The 25,134-nt window shown below is 35.7% G+C and overlaps 1 protein-coding gene and 1 long non-coding RNA gene across 2 annotated transcripts; one reads left to right on the top strand and one right to left on the bottom strand.

Moving 5' to 3' along the window:
• Positions 1-14,723: 14,723 nt before the first annotated feature.
• On the top strand, positions 14,724-16,888 carry LOC141632527 (uncharacterized). Its single transcript, XM_074445070.1, has 2 exons — positions 14,724-15,973; positions 16,081-16,888. Exons 1-2 carry the CDS (start codon positions 14,724-14,726, stop codon positions 16,886-16,888), a joined length of 2,058 nt encoding a protein of 685 aa, XP_074301171.1.
• Positions 16,889-23,426: 6,538 nt separating this feature from the next.
• LOC141633205 (uncharacterized) lies at positions 23,427-25,023 on the bottom strand. The gene is made up of 3 exons (XR_012538016.1): positions 24,913-25,023; positions 23,785-23,849; positions 23,427-23,556 (listed from the first exon to the last, which is right to left on the bottom strand). It is a non-coding gene; the product is annotated as an uncharacterized LOC141633205 (long non-coding RNA).
• Between the last annotated feature and the right edge of the window lie 111 nt (positions 25,024-25,134).

Consider the following 25,134-nt stretch of genomic DNA (forward strand, 5'->3'; position numbering starts at 1 on the left):
ATGTATGTAATGTTAGCTTGGGCGAATTAATCTAATTCGTAATTAAATGTAATCGGTTATATTTAATATCAACAAGATGAATGTGTCATAGTGGTAATAGTGAGGGTACTCAAACCAAGAGGTCATGGGTTCGATTCTCACTAGATGACAATTTAACACATTTTATACATTTTTGGAAAAACCGAAAAAAGAGAAATGGATCTCTCTTATTTCGGTTAGCATTGGGCCGAAAATTAGGAGGGTAAAAATATCTCCCCATTCACTCCTCTTTTTCGGTTACAATAAGAGGAAGAGGGAGCTCATTGTTCTACCCTAATAATCCTAACCTAATTTTTCACTGATTCTTGCCTCCTCTCATCAGAAAAAACATAAAAATAACCTAAAATTTTTCAGAAAATTTAGGAATCGATTCTAGCAAAATCAAAGGGCTTTTCTCGGAGCATCTTGGGTGCAACTGATAGGAGAATATCATTGCGATATTGTTCATAGGCCGAAATAGCTAGGACCGAAGGTTATTTCGTCTTCTCTTTACCCTTTTTGTTTATGCAATTTATTTTATGACATGCTTTCATCATGATTAATTCGTTATAGTCCTTATATTTAAAGGGATGCATACAGATAAATCCCACAAAACTCTACTTGAAACTTTTGAAAGAATTTTAATTCTCACAAAGAGTAACCTTTTAATGTTGTGGTTGCCGATTTCAAAAAGTTCAGTTTTATTTTTGTAACCTTTCATTTCTACTTTCAAGTTTCGAGGACGAAACTTTTTAAAAGGTGGGGTGATTGTAACACCCGCGAATTTCTCATTTTGACATTTATAATTTATTTAACCGTTCAATTACTTTATTTTATATTTTTAATTTATTTAATTTAATTAACTTTATTTTAAAAGTGATTTATATAAAAGTAATATTGTAAAGCTTAATTTATATAAATATACGTATTTTAGTCGGATAATAATAATGGTGACAATAATAATAATAATAATAATAGTTTTCCGTCTTAAGTTAATATAGACTTGAGACATTTTCCCGTCTAGAAAAAGACCGTCACATTTCACTTTTGAATCTAGTTTAATCCGGACCAACCAAAAATCGACAACACATACCTACTCTCTTACACGCTAACTTAAATATTATTATTATTATTATTATTATTATTATTATTATTATTATTATTATTATTATTATTATTATTATTATTATTATTATTATTATTATTATTATTATTATTATTATTTTTATTTATTTATTTATTTATTTTATAAAAAACGCAAACTTTTATTAATCAATCAAAAGTTTACAAGAAATTAGTGGGCAACCGGGATACAATCTAGGCCCCCACTCCCTTAGCGATAACAAAGCTAAGTCTAGTAAAAATGTAAGCGGCCGCGCGAGCCCCTGCATCCTAAGAAACATAGAATTTCCGGATCCGCTTGAGCAAAGTTACAACATCCGTATCCAGCTCTCACAGCGAAGAAAAAGAGAAGGGTAGGAAACCATACCCAGCCGTCGTGCACAAATCCCGGTACTTGGCACACTTTCGCTGAGTAGTATCAGCAACAACCCGACCCGGCACAAAATCGGACAAGCCAGTCTAAGACAAGGGGGAAGACCCCGTCAGATCAACACACACATCATGCCCCCTGTCCCAGGAATAAAGAAGCAGATCCGCCGGACGAAGGGAGCAGCCATGCCCATCAACCAAACCGATATCAACCTCCCTACTAGTAGAGATCCCCGACCTGTAGCAGATGTCCAATAAGGTGTTGCGAACGAGGTTATGTCGATGCTTAACGCCCACAGTGCCAACACAAGACACAACATGATCGCCATAAACATCCCCAGCAAAAACCCGAGAAGAAGCAGGACAGGGCCTAGACACCGTGAACAAAGGGACGCCGAGTCGATAGCTAAGCACACTAGGATAGGTTCTCCCATTCATAGTCTGCCCTAACCCAGAAATAGGAACCTCATACAACCAATCAGAATAGTGAGCCCCATGCTGAGACTTCCACAATGCAACCTGACGCGAAGTCAACAAGAAAACAGAGTCCGAATTAGCGGCAACCTTCGCGAAATATATATCTGCCAATTTCTTCATAAGTTTAGGGGCAACAATTTCACTAGGATCACGTAGAAGATCAGAACCTATAACCTCATTAAAATTACTCAAGGCATCATCAAAAGTAGGGCCAGCAGCAATGATACTATAAGGACGTAGGAGCTTATCCCGCAACTCAGCAGACTGCAAATGAGACGCCAGAAAAGCATAGTGCATGACATCCCCAGCTGCATAAACCCCGAGCCCACCAAAATGAAAAGGAAAGGTGGCAAGCCGCCACTGCCAATCCCCAAAACTAGGCCCAGACGCAGTGACAATACGTTCCAAGTTAGAACGAAGTGCCACATCAAAAGAAAGTTGGGCCGACCCAAAGAAACGTGGAGAACAATTACACATGGCAAAGTAAAGTTTAGAAATACCAGTACAGGCCCGAAGCAGAAGCAACTCGCACTGTGGGTCATCAATCCTCGTGACAGAATTCATAAGCTCGATGGTTCTAGTCACTCTCTTCGCCACAAGATCGCTGCCGAAAATAGGACACGTACTGAAGGACCACCCAGAACAGTGTAAAGGCCGAGCAATAGAGTGTGGGAAGACACCAGGAAGCCGACTCCTAGGATCCTCCGTAGGCCAAAAGACCTCGGTCTTACCAATATTAAGATAGAGACCAAACCGAGGACCATCTTCTATAATCAGATCCAAGACCTTTCCCACAACCAAAGTGTCCCCAACAATAGTACCATCATCTAAGTACCAAGCCTGCAAGCTTAGGTCAAAGGAGTCCCTGATCTTGCACACCAACGGATGCAACACCAAAGCAAAAAGCAAAGGTCCTAACGGATCGCCCTGCTGAACCCCCCGACAAGACCATAATCTATGCTCCCCATAATACAGCCGGGCAGGACTAGAGTAACAAAACTCCACCCATCGGGATATGACCGGGCAGTAACAACAACAACAATTCCACAGCAAACAACAAATACAAGCAGAGACCAAAACACCATTTTTGCCGAGCTAAAAACCCAGATTCCGACTTCATTCCCCCACTGTTTCTCCTAATTTTTGTACCACTCTCTTCCCCTTTCTTTCCTCCTTCTTTCTAGGCAAGAAAGTTTCAGTTTTGTTGAGATTTCGAAAATGCCGTCGTAAGACAAACTCGGTTTTATGACTCAATCAACTCGTTTTCTTCCTTCGAGTTGAAGAACTTGAAGACCGGAGGGAGGCTCGTACTTTTGGACATTTCACTCGGAGATTGAAGGGCAAAAAGGTAACGGTGATAGGTTACTCGACAAAGTGTCGATATTTTGCCTTTTACTCGGTTTTTCACTCGTTTTTGTCGTAAAGTTTGAATCTTTATGCCTTTCTCATGTGTATAGTTGATTATGTGGGTTTCTTTGGCTCTGAGTGTCGTGTTGGATGTTTGCTCTTTGTAATATACACCATTTGAGTTCAATATCAATTTACTATATACTTGCAGCGTATTATGCTCTTTGTTTTTATATGCTTGAAGCCTTTAAATGCTTTCGGTGGTACGAATCTTGTGTCAATCGAACTAGCATTTGTAGTTACTTGATATTAAGGCTTGGTATTTTCTTGCATCTGAACACTATGGTCAGAAGCCAAAGATCTTTGGATTTGGATGGTATTGAGTCGTGTCTTTGTTCTATATAAATCTGGTTTTTGGGTGGTCTTTTGCAAGTTGTTTAAGGCCGGTTTTGGACTGGTTAATGTGTGTATAAATATATACCTGTCTTAAGCATGTTCATATGTCCTTCTTTTGGTCACATGGTAGCTATTCGGGTGAGTATTTGGTGAGCATTGATGGTGTTTGCTGGCAGACCGTGGGCCTAGCATAGCGGCTGGGTGGTTGTGGTGACCGACTGTGGGCTGGCGACACGGCCACGGCTTAGCCACGGCTTAGCCACGGTTCGCGGTGAGTTCGGGAAGTAGTCGGTTGGCATGCTGATTGAGTAGTATACATGCTTAGTATGTCATTCTTTTGGTTTTAATTTTTGGCTCACCATCCTTTTTATTTTGGGCTCATTTGGCTTTAATTGTTGGGTTCATTAGGTTTTGTTTGTTGGCCTCCTTTGGCTTCATTTGTTGGGAACATTTGTGTCATTTGTTTGGTTATCATGTTTAATGTGTTAGACTTGTCACATAATTTGATTGTTGGGCCAAGCTTATGTTTTGTAGTGGGCTCAGGAATGAGTCACGTGTGCTTGCCTCCGTTTGATTCCGTAAATTTCACATGACGTAAATTATTTATTACCGCTTGTTATATTGTATTTAACCGGCATATTTAATTATGAAATAAAATATTTATTAATATAATACAAGTATGAAATATTTATTATAAATAGTTACTTGTGAGGGGTCGTATTCTTGATAATGTCTTTTATTATTCGGTTGTGAGAGTCTTGGTCCTATCGGATACTAGAGGTGAGCTAAGCCCTCTAGCTGCGATATGATCGTCGGGATTGATGTTCCCATCCGTTCTTATGGTGAGATGCAAGCCATAAGTATGAATGTGACATTAGTAACCACGTACCGACCCTTATATGTTGTGCCTCGGACATGTTTTAAAGGTAACCTCTGAGTCGGGTACTTGTTTGTAGTATTTGGACATGTTTTAAAGGTAACCGCTGAGCCAGATACTTTATATGTTGTGCCTCAGACATGTTTTAAAGGTAGCCTCTGAGTCGGGTACTTGTTTGTAGTATTTGGACATGTTTTAAAGGTAACCGCTGAGCCAGATACTTTATATGTTGTGTCTCGGACATGTTTTAAAGGTAATCTCTGAGTCGGGTACTTGTTTGTAGTATTTGGACATGTTTTAAAGGTAACCGCTGAGCCAGATACTTTATATGTTGTGCCTCACACGTGTTTTAAAGGTAACCTCTGAGTCAGGTACTTGTTTGTAGTATTTGGACATGTTTTAAAGGTAACCGCTGAGCCAAGATACTTAAGGATTTGTGTCTCGGACATGCTTTAAAGGTAGCCTCTGAGCCGGATGCTTTGCTTTATATGTGATGTTAGTAGTCCCATTTCGTGTATTGTATGTTATTTGGCTTTCAAAGTTCATGGCTAAGGTTTTCATTCACATGTATTATGATTTTAATCTTGTTTATCCGTGACATATGATATTCTATCGTGTTTACTTGTCTAACATCTTGTTTGCGCTTATTCAAGTTATTCGCATGCTTAACGTGCTTACTTACGTGAGTTATTTCTTATGTTTATTTTGACATAATGTGGCTGGGAGAACCTTGAGTTACTCCCCACTGACTGTGGCGTTCATGTTTACATGAATGACAGGTTGTGAAGATGCTTACGTGGGGAAGACGTCTGGGCTAGCGAGAACTAACCCTTGGACCTTAGTTTGCTAGTCTTTAAACCCCTTAACGATTTATTCGTGGGATATCTTTTCCCCGCTTTCAGACTGAGCTTTGTATTGACTAAACTTAATTATTTCTTTCGTTAGTGACACCCGCTTGTTAAATCCTTTAAAATTAAATAAAAAGTTTTAAAAATCCGTGATTAACACATAAGGTATTAGCATTATTTTTCCGCATTATGGCGGGGTGTCACAAGACATGGCTCATCGTAGCATGGTGTGTCGGCTAAGGGGAGGTTATCAAGACTTGGTGATGTTTCGGGGGTCTAGAAGTTGGGGTTGTAGTTTGTGGGAGTAGAGTTCTCCATGGAGGCCAAGGCCCGAGTCAAGATGATGGTCCTTGGTTTGAGGGGAGGATTGTTAGGGTGCAAACTCATGTCCCACATCGGTAGAATAAGGATGGAAAGTCATCTTTATAAGTGCTACAAAATATAATAGTATGAGGGAAGGAGTCCAAGAGTAAATCCATGAGGGCTTGGCCCCAAGCAGACAATATCGTACTATTATGGACAGTGGACACCGGCGCAGCAGAGGCCCAACACGGGGGATTCACGCTTCCGCACAACATTTTTTCAAGAGAGGAAGAATATCGGGTGGCGGATGGATGACGGGTTGGATTTAGCTTCATCCATCATCCATCCATCATCCATTTATTTTGGATTTTCGCCCCTTCATTTAAATCGGTGAATGGATATTTAGCGGGTGCTACTCTCTTTCACTCATTATTGCTAGTTTGCCATCATTTGTCCCAGTTCGGTTTAACAAAGACTATACATTTACTTTAGCCTTTAGAACATTTACTCCACCTTACCTTTATATAATGATAATCCCCTATCTACTAAAAGAATAGATGTACTCACAAATTTTCCTCCAAAAAACATCTTTATAAATAAGGAAGCTATTGATAATTTAATTATATTCACTAAATAAGGAAATTAATAATTATAATATATTTCATTATATAATTCTTTTCATTAAAATTAATCTCTTCATCAAATTATATAATTTTCACTAAACACTAAACTATAATATTTTAATTAAAGTAAAATAATATAAAACTATAAACTATTAAATCATTTATTGATATTATTATTTGAGAATGACTTGACTCATACTATTCATACTATGTATAAACAAAACTATAAATCGTTTTGATTACTTTTATACTAACAAAAAGAATTGAGAGAATTTTAAATCAGAATCATTAACATTGTGGTATAAAAAATACTTTTTAAAAAAAAATTCAGCACATTACTCAAATCTCTTGGATTAAATTTCTGTTTTAATTTTTTTTTTGGATCGAAACAAAATACAATAAAGAGAAATATGAACAATTAATAAGATACCACTATTATTTTTATAGTTCATTTTTACTCAGTTTTCTTGAATAATTTTACAGTTCAATTTTTTTCCTTAAAGCAAAACATAATAACATGAAATATGAAAAATTAATAAGGTATTAATTTAGCATGATTAAGTAATACAAATATTAAAACTCTATAAATACCGCACATTCATTGCGCGGGATCTAAACTAGTTTTACATTAACTTTTGATGATCAACAAAATTTAAGAGAAATGGTTTCTCATTATTAGGTTATTTAGACCGCTTTCATGTACTTGTTTATCTTTTTTTGACCCTTTAATTGTTAATTGTGACCTAAAATAACTCTTTAATTTCATAGCTTTTACTCTCCCCGTCCCAATGAGAAACTACCTAACTACCTATTTTCATTTTGGTATGTATTATTGAATAGTTATCTATATCGATTTTGGTAGATTTTGAGGGCCATTTCCATGTGCGAGCCGAGTTATATGTTTTGTACTTTTATGTGGTCTAAAATCACTCATTTTTATTTACTTGATTTTTGTGCCAAAAACAATAAATAACTATTGACTAAGACGAATGGGTAGTAATTACATACTCCCTCCAAATATATATGTTCTTCCCACTTCTCTATTATATGTGAGTAGTAATTTAATGAAATAGGAATAACATTAAAATTTGGAGAGAGTAATAAACTTACATATTTAATATTTAATATTTAATCATAATTTACTCCTTTTATCATACCATTTTTTCTTTAAATTGTAAAATGTTCTCTTTCATTTATAAAACTAGTTTTAATCCCGTGCAAAAAAATGCACGGATCTTTTTAATAATGAACTTTTACTAAGAAACTTGAATAGAGTAAATATCACGTTCATAAATACACTAAGCTAGATATGAAAATTACATTACTTTGCAAAGATTGAAGAGTAAAATCATATTATTTATTTGTATTCAGAAATCGATTTTCCTTTTGCAAGTTACTTTTATTTGTTGACTTAAATTTTTACAAAATTAAAAGTAGATTTTTTGTTGGGTAATAATGCAACGTTGGTATAGTGTTTTGTAAAACTTAGTGAATATACATATAAATTTGTAAAACTAAACGCGTAAAAGAAAAGAAATGAAATTAATTTATTTGTTCTTTCAAACGGTCCCCACCACTAACAAAACAAATGCATTTTTTCCTAAAATCTCTCGACCAATCAAAAAGCTTAAAAAGAACTCAGCTTTTATACTATGTAGATTATTTAGAAATCGTGTTTCAAATACTTAAAGCTTCAAAAATATACCGATATACTTTAAAGTTTGTTACTTTATTCCTTCTTGCACAACTTATCACAGATTCACATGAGAGGAGGTTTTACTAAAATTAATGTAAAAATATGAAAATATATTATTCCCTCTTGCACAACCTTAAGAGAAAAAAAAAAAAGCGCAAAAGTGATAAATGATCCCTTAACTTTGCTTCAATGTGAGATTAAGCCCATTGAATTTATTTGAAGTAAACAACCCGTTTAACTTTGATACAAAGTGAAATCAACCCCTTTTATTTTTTCGGTCAAAATTTTACAGGATTGTTAATTTCTCTCCATTTTCTCATGTCTTTGTAAAGGTTGAAAATTAAAAAATATCCATAAACTCCGCTTGAACCTCTATATTCACAAATTGCTTCTCAAATTGATCCAATGTTTCCGACATTTTCTGCAAATTTTTAGTATTCAAGGAGGATTCAAGTGATTTGACGATATTACTCATGAGTTTGTCGATAACCTGCATTTTAGCCTCCGTATCAAGTCTGAAATGACGTTGTCTAACCTTGAAGAGAGACGAAAGTAGTGCATCTGCTCAGTACACTTACGAATTGCGTTTTCGTCGTAGATTCTAGCCTCATCCATATTACCTTTTTCGATGGCTTTTTTTTACCTTGAGCTTGTCGGATTTTTCGTCTTTTTCGCACTTTCGTGCTCGTCTTTGGAGAGATTAGAGGTGAATTTCAGGTCCATGATTTGGTTCATTAGCTTCTCTGTGTTCCCATGGTGATTTTAGGTCCATGTTACGCAAAGACATGAGATAATGGTGAGAAATTGACAATCTGGTGAGATTTTGACCGAAAAAATAAAAGGGGTTTGAATTTAGACCTAGCAAAATCAACCCGACCCGAAAAGGCTGACCCGAGACCCGAAATTGACCCGAACTGCCGCACCCGAATGACACCCGAAACCTAAATTAACCTGACCTGGCCCGAAAATGACCCGAGCTTTCATAGACCCGTATTAACCCGACTCGAAATGAACCGGCCCGAAACTACCCAGCCCAAAAATGATCCGACAAAACATAACTTTAATTGGCCCCAAAAGACTTGAAATGCCTTTTTCCTTCTTTATCATTGACTCGAAAATGACCCAATTTGAAATGACCCGATCCACTTGACCTGAAACAACCCGACCAACAAATTCGAAACAGACCCGTAAATTCGAAATGACCCGACCCGAATTGGCCCGACCCGAACCCGACTTGTTGACCCGATTTGCCAAGTCTAGGTTTGATTTCACTTTGTATCAAAGTTAAGGGTTTGCTTACTACTACGAAGTACAAAGTAAATTTAAGAGGTTTAATCTCAAATTGAAGCAAAGTTAAAGGGGCGAATTTAAACTAGATTATTGCTGCAATGCTGTATTTTACTAGGTGGAATATTTAAAGTTAATACTACTCCGTAAAAAACACCGCATCAATCTTATCTTTCCATCACATTTTTTGTCTGCTTTACCCCTTGCAATTAAATTAATCCAACAATTTAAATCACACCACCCTAAGACCATCCCCAAGCAAAAGGTCGACTTAATCGGGTCAATTAGAATTTTACTCTTAATCACTCCTTATTAACTTGACCCATGTTCACCCTCCCAAGCAAAAGGTCACGACTTGGGTCAATTAATCCAATCATTTTCCACTTTCTAACATTTTCAATCATTTTCTACACTCTATCCCACTAAAACCTCTCTCTTACTTTTTTCAATTATTATTTACTAACTAATTATACACAAGTTTTTATTGTAATTTTAAAAAAATAAAAGTACTCCAATATATTAAACATTAATTTAATAACGTACACTTCGAAAAAAAATTATTAAATAACAAAGTTAAAATTTAATCATCGAAAAGCCGATTTCATTGACAATAAAAAACCGCACATAATTAAAAAAGCCGCATACAGAATTTGAGCAATTAAAAAAAGCCGCATACATTTAAAAAAACCGTATACATAATTAAAAAAGCCGCATACATAATTAAAAAAGCCGCATACATTAAAAAAAACCGCATCTCTTTATACTTTTAATGTTAATAAATATATTAGTCTTCCTTTTTTTTATTGGATTTTAAATATTGTAACCAATTACAATTTGACACATGTAAGGTTAATTCTTGGGTCAATTTGAGCAAGTGAAGGTCACCAATTGACCTCTTCTCACCTTTTCAACCCTTGGGTCATCCTAATCTTTTGCTTAAATGTGGATTAAGATGATCATTCACCAATTGACCCCCCAATTGACCTTGCTTGGGGATGGTCTAAACACTATATTTCCGCACCCCTCTTATTTTCAAATTCCAACCTCCATTTAACTAATCCCTCCTAAAACACTCATGTCTCCACCATTTTTTTTATAAGGTAATAATATTAGATTGATCCTCTAAAGTAGGACCAACCTATCTCATCCTTTCGAATGATAGAGGTAAGTTGAAGCCACCGACTTTCAAACCACCTCGAAAGAGTTGGACATGAATGTCCAATAGAAGCCATAAAGTCGGCAACTTTGTTGGCTTCACGAAAGCAATGCTTAATTATCACTTCATCAAAGAACTGATGATCTAATTTTACATCCTTAATAATACTAGAAATTTCTCAAGGAATTTGCCAAGTACTACGGATTGAGTTGATAACACATAAATTATCTCCTTTTATAATTAACTTCGAAATTCCTAAATATTTAGCTGCTAAAATGCCTTCTTTTAAAGCGAGAGTTTCAGCGACAAGAATACTATTAGATATGCACTTTTTTGCTCCCAGCAAAACGACTTTACCATTATGGTCTCTTATAGCATATCCTAGAGCAGCTTCATTACCATCTATTTTTGATCCGTCAAAATTTAGCTTTAGAAATCCATTTTTAGGTTTCTTTCACCAAATTTCTTCTTTACTAATAGTATTTCTGGGTGCGTCTTTATCGGGATTATTAAGATCCTTATGTCTAGTTTCATTCCAAATCTTGATACTATTATTACATAAAAGGATAAGTTTTCTGATATTAAAATGAACATCATTAAAAATAATGTCATTTCTATGGAACCATGCATCCCACTAAATAAATACAATCTTAATGAAATCGGCTTTTGGAATTAAAATTTTAAGATGATTAAGTTTCTCTATAAAGCCCCGACTCGCAATATTATTGTATGTTGCCAAAAATTTGTTAAAGCTAATGATATTCAAGTCTTGGATGACTGATGCAATCAAGGAACATTTGAAAAAGAAATGATCTCTATCTTCAATTGGATGATTGCACAAAACACATTGAGGTGGGACAATTATATGATTCCTTAGAAGCTTACTTTTCGTAGGGAGACCATCTACACAAGTTTTTCAAAGAAAAAATTTCAATTTTGGAGGAACATTTAGTTTCCAAATCCAGTAAAATTCACATTTGTCAATATTTCTATCGAACAAGCCTTGTGCTAACCATGTCGCTGTTTTGGTCAAGAAATTTCCATCCACAGACAACCCTCAAAGAAGGGTATCTGGAATATCATTGTGCTGTAATGGGATATTAAGTATTTGGTTAACAATATCATTTTTTACTATATTTGATAACTTACTGACATCCCATTGTTTATCAAGGATTATGAAATCTCTAACCAAAAGATTTAAATCAAGGTTACTATGACCACCTATATTTCTAGTAAGAGGATAAGAAAAAGCCCAATTGTCAGTCCAAAATTTGATATTTCTACCATTGCCTACCTGCCATCTCAACCCCTTTCTAAACATGTCCCGAATACTCAAGAGTTTACGCCATTGCCAGGAGCAAACTGAATTAGGCTTATGTTAAAAATGTGAACAATTTCTCAAATATTTCTTAGTTACCACTTTGACCCATATATTATCCTTTTCCATAAGGATTTTCCATAAAAGTTTCATTTGAAGGGCTTTATTAGCTACTTTAGAGGATTTTATTCCTAATCTGCCAAGAGACTTTGGTAAACAAACTTTATGCCAACCAATTAGATTAGGAGAACGCTGTGAAGGATACTTATTCCATAAAAAATCTCTATTAATTTTGTCTAATCTCATGTCTCCACCATTGGCGAAATCGATATCTCCCATTTTATCCCTTCTTATTCTCTTTGCCGCAGCAGTATCCACTACTAATGCGAAGAAAATCAAATAATCGAACAATACATTCGGGTTTCCCTTCGACCAAACTTACTATAACCGGTTTACGGTCAAGTACCCGGCTATGATAAGCAATGAAGCCCTCCAAATAACTCCTGACTCAATTGGAAACTACTCGCTAGTAAACCGGTCCGGTCGAGCCGTTTAAAACGAACCTTTCCTATTATGGAAAAATTCAAAAGTCGCCTCATTCAACACCACCTTCATAGTAACGCCTACCGCATCAACAACTCCGACCGTCTTCCGATAACTCCAGGCGAAAGTTTTGCTTTCGTCATCTTACTGGACCTTGACGTACCTCCGTCAAGCTACTGCCAGTTTCTCGGTCTCTCTAACGCCACCACCGATGGTAACTTGACCAACAAGTTTCTCGCGATTGAGCTCGATACATACAAAAATGGCAATTTCGAACCGGATACGAACCATCTCGGACTCAATATTAACTCAATTAAGTCGTACAAAACAGTGTCGCTTTCGAAATTCAACATCACGCTTGTGCCGTCTACAATACCGATATCTCCGATCCGCAGGCGGTGGCGCGTATGCCTTCGTCACCGGTGATGAACGTGAGTGTCGATCTTAGCGAAGTCGTGAACCGGAAGTCGTACTTCGGGTATTCAGCATCCACCGGCAATACGGTTGATACGGCTCATTTAGTCGTAGTTAATTGAGGATAATTAGTATGTTTTTGACGGTTGGAAGTGGTGTTATGGATCTTAATTGCAGGTTATTTGTTAGTGAGTCTTAATTAGCTTTTGGGTCGGTTTGGCATGTTTGAGACGGAGTCCAAGTCCGAGGATAGGTGGGCCCAACGACCTATGAAGATGCCTTGAGATATGTGCGCAAATATTGGTCATATGTCGCACTAATAAGGCGCCCCATATGACAAACAGGTAGACGGCAAAAGCAAGATTCATGAAACATGCATGACACACATGGACACACGCGCGACTGACGTTCACCTGATGCGCGACTTACATTCGACCAGGTTATGTGATTCAGCACCATTGCATACTCGTGTTTATCGTTTTATTTTACTTGGTTTGTTCCGAGACTCGCTTTGAATTTTTATGAGTTGACTTTATTTAGAGACTACTTAAGTTTAATTTTCAGTTTAAGGAGACTTATGCAATTTTTTTAGTAAAACCTAATATTGTTTTAGCAACTATTATGCAAGGCTAATTCTCTTCTACTTGATTCAATTAGTTGAAACTCCGGTAACTTCTTGTGAGATTATTAATCTTTTGCTTCATCTTGAGTACTGTTTAATTCCTTGTTTTAATATTTGTTTTGATATTCATCATGATTAGGTGTACAACTAATTAGGGTTTATATTAATTCTTATGATAAAATTCGATTAAATGCTCAGTGTGATATATTAATCTTATCGTGGTAGCAATTGTGATTAAATTATCGTACTCAGTTTGTCGTAATTTATTCATATAAAGGATTAAACTTGTGATTTGAATATCAACAGCGTTGTTGGTATTTCAACAGCGTTGTTGGTATTAATTATTTCTGTTACTTTTCTCAATTGATTGAATACTTCTAATTACTTGAACTTGAATTGCGTGATTTGGGTTAGTAACAGAAAGGGTGATTAAAGGCAACCGATTTGACTTTCTTCACTAAAATTAGATGAGAAATTAATATTTTATAAAATTGAACTTTGTTAGATATCGTAATAGATTAGCTTAAGATTGACAATTGTTTATAGTTGATGATCGAGTCTTTACTTGGTAGCGAATACGAATTTGAGTTAAGATTCTTCTCCATATTTGATTACTTATAATTCTATTTATTTATTCTTATTTCATTATTAGTTAAATCTTTAAACCAAACTCAAATCCCCCTTTAGACAGTTACTAGGATTCTTAATTTAGTTAAGGATCGCTTTTTCCTACACTTTATTTACTTTTACAATTCATCCAATTCCTTGTTGTTCGACCTTTATTTCTGCTTTACTACTTGTTTAGTATCAAGGATTTAAGTGATATAAATTGTTAATTTGAGGCAAACGACTTTAGCCTGTCAAATTTTGGTGCCGTTGCCGGGGAATTAGCATTAATTGTTTCTGTGTTTTAATCTAGGTTTATGCATAACACTCGGGTTTCTAACCTGAACCTCGAGCCTTTCAAACCAGAGATTGAGCATACTCTTTTCAGGTTACGGAAGAACAAACGAGGTGCAATAGTGGCTATTCCTGAAGGCAGCGAGTTCGACGATTTGCATTCCAATTCTGATAATTCGGAAATTTTTGAAGAATCTGATAAGTCTTTTATCATGGCTGGTACTATTAAGGAACTTACTGCACCCGATCTCACCCAATAACCCCTCTGTATTACATATCCTCCGTTGGGTGAGAATGGAACTTTTGGGTTGAAGTCAGGGTTGATTCATCGATTGCCCACTTTCAACGATCTAAGTGGAGAGGACCTCAATAAGCATTTGTCGGATTTCCATATTGTTTGCTCAAGCATGAAGCCAGCTACAGTTACTGATGAAAAACTTAATTTGAGGGCCTTTCCATTTTCTCTCAAGTATTCTGCACGAGATTGGTTGTACTACTTGCCACCTGCAAGTATTGATACATGGGCGAAGATGAAAAAGGCATTCTTGGAAAAATACTTTCCTGCATCTCGAGCCTCTCAACTGAAGAAGGAAATTAGCAATACCGAGCTGAGGGATTGTGAAACTATGTATGAGTACTTGGAACGTTTCAAGAAGCTATGTGCTACATGTCCCTACCATGGGTATACCGCTCAAGACCTTTTCATGTACTTTTGTGGAGGTCTTTGCATGGAAGATGCCCGAACTGTGTCTGCTGCATGTAGGGGAAATATTGTCAACAAAAGCCCGCCTGAGGCTTGGACTATCATTGGTGAGTTAGCTGAGAGCTCCAGGGATTTTGCAAGAAAATATACGAAGCGCGGAGTAAATTCTATGGGTTCATGTTCTTCATCTTCTTCCAATATTAAAGAGAAAGTCAATAATTTGACATCTCTTTTCAAGGATATGATGTCAGGTCAAAGGACGACAATGGTTTGGGGAATCTGTTCCGATGCACATCCTAGTGAGCATTGTCCACTCATGCAAGAAGGTCCTCAAGAAAAGGTGAATGGAGTGTGGGAGAGCACATCTCAGAAGAAGTGGGATCCTTACTCCAACACTTTCAATCCCGGGTGGAAAGCGTATCCAAATTTTCGTTGGGGCAATTCTCAAAACATCCAACAGTTTGGACAAGGTGGCCAATCCGGTCAACCTAAGACTCAGTTTATACCTCGGCCACCAGTTCAAAATTTACCTCCGACTCAACCTCCTCCTAGTGGTCAAATGTCAACTGAAGATATGATAAGAGCTTTGGTTACTAGTCAAGCTACTCTCCAAGCAACAGTTATTCAAAATCAAAAGGAGAACAAGGCTAGTATTCAAAATATTGAGAATCAGCTGAGGCAAATGGCAACCACTATTAATCGGTTGGAGGCTAGAGATTCTAATGTATTACCGTCTCAAACGGTAGTAAATCCAAAGAATGTAAGTGCGGTGTCACTTAGAAATGGAAGACAATTGGTTGAAGTTGAGAAACCAAAAGCAAAGTCCAAGAGTGCTATCTTGCACGAGGAAGAGGAGATTGTGGTTGAGAAAGATGAGAGTGCAACTCCAGAGCTTGTGATAAAAGCTTCGATACTGCTGAACCGATATTGGAGGCGGATGTTCCATTTCCTAATGTTTTAAAGTCCACAAGACGGATTGAGAATGACAAGGATATTTATGAGACATTCCATAAGTGTGAGGTAAACATTCCTCTTCTTGATCTTTTGAAAAGTGTACTTAGGTATGCTAAAGTTTTGAAGGAGTTGTATACTTTTAAAAGACAGCAAAGGCTGAAAGGTGCTCAAAAAGTGAAGGTTAGTGAACATGTTAGCGCCATGTTTCAACGAAAATTGCCACCAAAATGCGGTGATCTTGGAATGTTCACTATTCCTTGCACTTTAGGTGACACTAGAATTGAGAGAGCTATGCTAGATTTAGGTGCATCCATCAATGTGATCCCCTATTCCTTTTATAAGTCTATGAAACTAGGTTCTTTGGTAGAGACTGGGATAGTTATACAATTAGCTGACCGATCTAATGCTTACCCTAAGGGAGTGGTGGAGGATGTGCTTGTTATGGTTGGTACTTTGATTTTCCCTGCTGATTTCTATGTTTTAGAAATGGAACATGATAAGCATGCAGCCCCTATCCTGTTAGGGAGGCCTTTCTTGAAAACTGCTAGTACAAAGATAGATGCGTCTAGTGGTTCTTTGACTATGGAGTCCGATGGTCAAGTTATTAAGTTCAATATTTATGACTCCATGAAATATCCTCTTGATATGCATTCTTTAAATTTCATTTATATTATTAAACCTTGTATGCAAGATATGTTTAATATTAGTGGAGTTGATGATGTGCAAATGGTGATTGAGAATAACATAGAAAAAGATGGTGTAGATATTGCTTTGTCTACTAACTTACAGGAGGTTGTGGCAGATTTGAGTTTGTATGACAGAAACCCAATTTCTTATGAGAAAGCACCACTAACCCTTCCTACGGAGAAGTTGTTACCTGAAAGATCAAAGATCCTAATTAGACACTCTAATTAGTAGCAAATTATCTCATAATATGTTAATTTAGTGATCTATGTAACATGCATGCAATATAAAAGCATATTAATATAAAAGAAGAGGAAAACAAGTTTCCTTATATTGGGAAATGGTAGTATTTGGGCACAACCAAGATCACCCATCTTGGTTATTCTTGAGCTTAAAATAAATGGCAAGATCCTCCATCTTCAAGTGTCCAAAATAGAACACCTCCTTTCTTAAGCATCCAAGAATTACACCCAAAATAATCTTACAAGTATTAACTAGATACTAGTAAAATTAACCCTTGATAATATGTGAATATTACTAACAATCTTAGTAATTATTTTTATTTTACTAATAACTTAATAAATGATTTTATTGGTTTTAGAGAGAAAGAACAACAAGTTTTATTCACATGCAAAAGTGTACAAGTGAAGTAGTAAATAAAAGAACAATATGTTGGTCTATATGAAGGGAAGAGGACGGGTGGAGTAGGTAGTGTGAGGGAGTGGATTTGTTTCAATTTTTGTCCAATCTTTATGTCATGCATAAAGATTTTATGACAACTTATGGAAATAAATCAATTAAAGTGAAATGATTATGATTACAATCATCCACTATACTCCATTTACACGGTCCAATGTCCCATTTACGGGTCTATTTTGGTTCTTATATTTGTCGCACAAATACGTGTAAATATTATTTAAACATCGATTTATGTTTAAATACTTCCCGATTAATATCGTCTAAAACACTCCGTAAATATACGTGTACAGCTACACATATATTTTACGTACCAATACTAATCACATTAGTCAATTAGTACTAATTTAATAATTAACTGCTTAATCATTAATTCCCGTTTCAAATAATTTATTATTCAATTATCACATAACTAAATAATAATTTCCGTACCTCGAGTTCACAACTCAATATCTCTCTAAATTAATTAATCAACTAACTCTTAGTCAATTTATCAAGGGACTAATTTAAACTGTATCTCATACAATTAATTAGCTTTCGTATTGGGGCTCATTCCTTTAGGTGTGACCGAAAGGGATCAGCTGAACACCGTCGTCTAATGACAGTAACGTCAAACCCTAGTTGGCCAACCGTTACCGATATGCGTTGATCAGCTGACTAGTATTGCCAATGAATATCCCATGCATATTCCTTAATGAGATTTAATAATATTATCTCGCACTATTGTGGAGGACAAATACTCCAACAATCTCCCACTTGTCCGAGACAAGTTGTGTGATGATTATAACACACAATTATGGATAAGTCCTTATCCCAACAATATCCTGCTTGTACTCTACAAGAGTGTGTTACCGATTCTCTTGTCCGTTTTAACAACAATTTCCCACTCAATGCAAGGTGTCTTTCAGGTCGCACTTGCACATGAACATATCGTGAATGGTTTCTTGATCGGGAGTGTGACTAACTGACCGGAAAAATCTCCCACAGATTACTTCCGAGCGTGGCCACGCATTTGTAGTCATAACTCCTCGAGTGGCCTTGAGATGTTTAAACCCAACGTGGGTGGACAATTCATGTCTGTCCTATCTATCCTATTGCACAATACAGATCACCATGACCCGGTAGATGCCCTTTGGCCCCCTTTCACGACACGACCTAGGACAAAAACCAAAGTCACTCGGAAACTGCACTTGCTCAGATAATAGTCTCCAGTTTAAAGAATCAACTCATAGTAATATCATAGAAGTCCCTGCCACGACCAGGCGTATGTAATAGATCTAAGGGACTCTATAAATGTCACTGCCCGGCAAAGTGTCCCACAGTCTGCCTATGTAAACGACTAGTCATCCAAATGACCTTATGGTGCTGAACCTGCCATCAATCGTCTTACAATCTAGTCATTCCGAGATGTCACCTCATTAAGTGACTAGGGGCTAATACAATGTTCATCCTATTCACTTGAATTGGGGTTCAACATTGTCTCCACAACCAATTCGGATAAACAAGGTATTCAATGTTTTCAGTCAAACTGAATAATTAAGTTCTTAAAGAGACTCAAACAATGAATGAGATCATGACTTACGTAAATATAAATACTCTATCCAATATTTACATAACGATCTTTAGCAATTAAGTTATACTCATCAATCACGTTGAGATGACATAACCATCATGTCTACCTTATGCCAACGGCTTCGGTTAGAGGATTAGCAACAGTTGCATCACTCTAATTTCCATTGCTATTTTCCTTTGATCTATGCAATCTTTTCATCACATAGAGCCTTTCTAAGTACATGTCTAAACAAATTTTAGACTCTGGTTCTAAAGCCAATCAAACACTCCTACTGTTTTCACACTCTCTCGGGAGACGATATTCGGCTAACAGAACTACTCTAGTTCCATTAAAATACGGATATCAATTATCTCTTTTACAACATCGGATGTTGCAATGTATTTTGCTTTCGTTTATGGTTTGTACGTATAACACTTATACATACACATCCTTCATATGACATCTTTTATGTATGACTCCTCATACATATCTGCTTTATACATGTATAACTTCTTATACATATTATTCTTTACGCACATAACACTCTTACATGCTAACCATTCCTTAACGAGGCCCATAACATCTTATAAGCATATGAATGTTTCTGTGTAATCCTTTTACACGAAATTTATAGATTCCTCTAAACAACAAGAGTAAATCCTCAGTGTTTCTTAAGTACTCAAGGATGCTCTTGATAATCATCTATTGACACTCACTAGGAAATGATTGGTAATGACTTCTCATATTCTCAACATGATAAGTCCCTACGAGAGAAGCTTTTAGCATATTTAATAGATCCTGCAGCGGAAGCACAAGAGATCATATTTATTGTTCAACAACTTGAACGAGTCAAGAATATTATCACATAAGTCTCTTGACTATAATGCTAATATTCATGGAGATCTATCTCATTAGATCTGGATATTTATGATGCGCCATGCCACTCTCAAATATTCACCCGAAAATATTTCTAGTCACTAATATGTCATGCACATATTTAGACTAAGAAACTCATTTTAGCTCCCACTAAACTCCATGTATCATCATGGTACCTCAACAACTCGAGTAATACCATTATGATTAATGACATGATTTAACCCAAGGTTCCAACTCTTTGACGTATATAAGATCATAAAAGGGATCTTTCAAGCATGCTTGGCTTCTTAGCATTGACAAGATCAACAAAAATTCTCCCAAGGAGAAAGTTTCATTATTCATTTGCCAAATCTCATCCTCATGAGAGGTTATATTGCTAAGAACATACGAATTGATAAAGGCATTAGGGTTGTCACAAACTCTCTGTAACGAACCCAAAATTTAAACATCTTATGTAACCTTTATGACAAGATCAAGGTAACCTAATTTGGTGCAAAGTTATCGCCCCAAATCAAGTCTCGAAAACATCTCATGTTTACTTCCTTATCACATCTTGTGTAAGAAGACTAATTCAAATTGCATGCTTTCACGCCATCACATAGAGTTCATACTATAGAAAAACCTTTGATGAGGGTTGATGATTCGTCACTTCCGAAAAGTAACGCAATCTTATCGTAAAATTATCTCCTTATACCCACTGAACCACAATAAAGAACGTCTTCTTGCATTGTACTCAGTTTGTGGGTCTTGGACTTCCGCAAGTTCAAAATTTCTCCCACTCTGTCTTCCAGAAAATGAAAATCTAGAAAGACATCATTATGAGCCACAAACTCTTTGTTCTCGTTTTGGAGGAGTAAAAACCATGTGGTTCAATTTTGGATAACCCTCACAAATACATAAATTGGTTCTGAACTTAAACATTTATGGTCCCAAATGTATAAAAATGACAAGTTAGAGATCCTCTCTATCCATATCTCATATGGAGTCATTTAGGCTAATATAGTCGAGTTTTAAACTTTTAGTGAGAAAATAGCTTACAAAATTGCGAAAAACCTCAAACTATATCTTATAAAGTTCGGTTCATATTCTTGACTACACCATACTCTATGGTGTCCTTAAAAGAAGGTATATGTGAACTGGTTCACAATCTTCTTAGTGATCATCAAGGTCATTACTTGATATTACCCATTTGACTTTCAAAGTCATTACTTTGAAATTTCCGATCATTATGATCTTGTCGTGCTTTTGGTTTACTACTTCATTTTGAAAATATTCCACATTTCAAAAGTCACTTTTATTTCTTATTAAATAGATACGAGGTTTTCATATTTACTTAACATTACGGTAAAAGTAACGAAGTATATATATAACTAACTATCGGCCTTACACATCCGTATGTATATGGTCAATCACCTCACTATTGTGTTTCTTTTCTGCAAAAGAAAAACATAATACATGCACACATACCATAAGATTCTCAATCAAATGGTTGTTCGATGTGCTTATCGTTTATTCGTTTAAACGAATTTACATGAGGTTTGATCAATTGGGTTCACCGTATTAGAGACTTTAAAATCTACAAGATAGTATAATATTTAGTTTTCGTGAAAAATGTAAAATTCCTCTAACTTGGGTGGTCTAAACCAACCACCAAGTTATCATAGGAGTAGGTACAACCTTTTGTTTTAAATCACATGAGTGATGCCTTCTATGTATAAACATAGATGATTACATTCTTTTAAAACCAAATTTAGGTACATTTGTCCCTATCGAAATCATTGCTACTCTAGCATTATTTCGATAGAAAAATGTCCTATGCTAGATGTCGTACGTTTTATCAATTCATGTAAACTTCTTTACAAATAAATGACCCGTACTTGGTATCTCATACCAAGATAGTGGAACTAGCCTATCCTTTGAGTAGATGTCTCCTTCAACTTTGTTCTATCGCATACATCTAGGGTAGCTTCTTCTTAACTCCCACTCACTTTCACATTCCTTTTTGCTTCAACAAGCAAAAATGAATCTCATGAAGACCTCTCTTCATGTTATTCGTGATATTTTATTCACTTAGTAAGAGTGAATTACTATAAAGTGAGTGCAACATGTGGCAAAATCTCAACTTCTTGCGAATTTGGACTACCTAACCGTTCAATTGTCATCATATGCCTAAACTCTTTAGCGCATAAACAATCAATTTGACCTTTCTCGAAGTGAGCCATTTGACGGTATGTATCATATTGGAGTATTCTTTGTGTTTTTGAAAACTCATTTCGCAAACTTTTGAATTACTCTTGGGTAATTAAAACTAATATGTCGTCATCATGACGAAGGTGTCACTTTCGAAATCAAGACTCTCTTGATAAAATATAGTCCTTTTTAAACTCATAATAAGAGTTTTCTAAATTAAACCCCCTTTTAAACATGTATGGATGTTAAGTTGTAAAATAATCGCAATAATTGTTGTAAGCTTATGTAGGTGAATTGGTAAATCATGTTACTAGTCATTGCTACCGAATTCTTTCAAAGAAACCGCTTTCTATGAAAGAATGAAAACGAATATCACAATAAATAGAGGATGAATAGGATGAAATGCGCGATGTCATACATTTATGAGAATGAGCGAAAAAAAAAGAAAAAATTAATATTCAATGTTTTAAATTTTACTTGTGAAACATCTTTAACAAGTTTTAACATTTATATAATGATCTCCCACTAAATTATATAAATGATTCCAAGATCCGTCTTTAGAGAAAAATAGGCATCGCTTGGGCGAAACATCCCATAATTATATAAATTCGGTAAGTCAACGCTTGACTAATTCTACCATGAGAACTCTTTGTAGATGGATTTCAACAAACCCATCTACTAGTCCCGGAGTACAAGACCGTCTTATACCCCGTTGAGTCCAACCAACTTTGGTGCGTGATAACCATTTACCACCCTACTTTCCCTAGGTAAAAAGAGAACACCCCGCTTGGCCTAGCGTGGCTCTAATGAACAAGGGATTCATAGGTGTTACTAATTGGTAAGGCTAATCTCAATTTTAGTTATGTGAGAGATCTTGTCAATTTAGTCATAAATTCCCTATAAGTGAACTAAGTCGGTGAATGTAAATGACGTGAATTGACAAACGCGATAATAAAATGCATGTCACTACTACAAAACTCGTTATGGACATCGGACATTTTGGTATATGGACATCGGATACACACCCGATGTAGAGTTTGGTCATGTCCATTGTAGATTAATGTACATCGGATTTAAAATCGATGTTCATTAAAATTTGCACAACGGATTTCTATATATCTGATGTCCATATATATTAATATACATCAGTGTATAGTTATAATCCGATGTCTATTGTTGTTATGTACATCAGTTTACATAGTTTACATAGAACTCTAATGTCTTTATTTACCTATATTCATCTGTGTTTTACCTAAAATCTGATGTACATAACTTTTTATATATATATATATATAAAATAGAATATTATGCTTATCGTCACCCAAGACATTAGCGCTCCACATTAGCACAAAAACAAGATGACTTATAATCAACCAAAAAAAATCAATTTATACAATCAACCAATTTATTCAATACATTCCTACCTAATATGTCAACTTTATTTACATAGCTAACCTATCAACAAAATAGAAACTGGATGTTAAAAAATAGGTCCAAGAGGCGAGACTATTAGGCGCAACCAACTTCTTGATAGCCTGATCTCGTCATCACTTGGCTGGTAATCAACACGGCGAACATGTAGAACCTGCATAAATAACCAAATTGTCAATAGATCCTATACTATGATGAACCAGGTGACACCTGCATAATTTCAAGTTGTCAATAAGTAAGATAAAATTGTATGATAATCCATATATAAGCACAGTGTTGATCACATAATCAAGTTGAGCATGTTAGCATCAGACAGAAATAGGAGTTTGAACAAAAGATCTTAAATAGAAGATACAAATAGACAAGCTAAAAGACTACTAACCTCAGAATCATATGCATTGGAAATTTGATGAAGGAAATGTATACTACTTCCATCTTTATTAGCACCTGCACAACAAACACACAAACAAACAAAACACTTTTAATACTTCCACAGGATTAGTATTTCTTCTTTCATAGTGGAACAAACAAACACAACAGTTTTAATACAAACACACAAACAAACTAAAATAACTTGTCATCAAATCAAATAATGAAATGAGGTCATTTCAAAGAATAACACCCATCAAAATCTTACCAATTCTTCTTCTATGGATTAGCATTTCTTCTTTCATAGTGAAATCAAAGTGCAAAAAAAGGATTTTATGTAGCTTAAGACGGATACACTCGTCTTAAATAAGAATTTGCGAATTCAAATATTCAAATGTGGTCATTTTGAAGAACACAAACACCCATCAAAACCTGGGCAATTATTATTATTATTCTTCTTCTTCTTCTTCTTCTTCTTCTTCTTCTTCTTCTTCTTCTTCTTCTTCTTCTTCTATGGATTAGTACATGTTCTTTCACAGTAGAATCAAAGTGCAGAAAAGGGTGTCTTTTAGCTTTAGCATCATACTATGTATGGGTAAAAGCAAACGTAACATTCATAGCTCAAGTTATGTGTTCTACTGCAAATGATGTGCTCAGTTACAACCCAGCAGTTCCTGATATAGATAGGGTTGAAGAATTCAGTAGGGTCAATGTGCCCTTCTCCTGTGATTGCATTAAGGTAGTTTTTTGGGTCATATTTTTACTTATAGGGCAATTAAGGGTGATACTTATAATATCATTGCTAAAATTTACTATGCTAATTTTACTACTGTAAATTGGATTCAGCAACTAAACATTTTTGACCAAAATAATCTCCCTCTTAATGTTCTTGTTAATGTTCTTGTTAATTGTTCTTGTGGTAGTAGTTCAATTAGCAAGGATTATGGCTTGTTCTTGACTTACCCACTTCGACCCAATCGACGAAAATCTGACTTATATTGATCAGCTGACTAACTCAACTCCCAATCCTCTAATTAAAATTGATAGTCCTCTAATTAGAGATAGACATCAATGATACTTAACTGAAAGGCTAGAAATTGAAATGAATAAACATAAACAACAAAGTAAATAATCCAATTACGAGATTTTGCCAAAGGACGAGCTCGAGCATTGATAAAATAAACAGCAACAGCCCGGCACCTAATTGTACTGCAGCTATCAGGACCTCTTCTCAACTGTAAAACAACGCCAAAAAAGAAGATCTCAGCAACACCTCGTCAATTTCTATCAATTGATAAATGTAAGCTAAGCACACTACTCATACTACCAATTCTATATTGTTAGTTCACAAATTGATACGAAT

The sequence above is a fragment of the Silene latifolia genome, chromosome Y, assembly GCF_048544455.1.
Source record: "Silene latifolia isolate original U9 population chromosome Y, ASM4854445v1, whole genome shotgun sequence".
NCBI lineage: Eukaryota > Viridiplantae > Streptophyta > Magnoliopsida > Caryophyllales > Caryophyllaceae > Silene > Silene latifolia.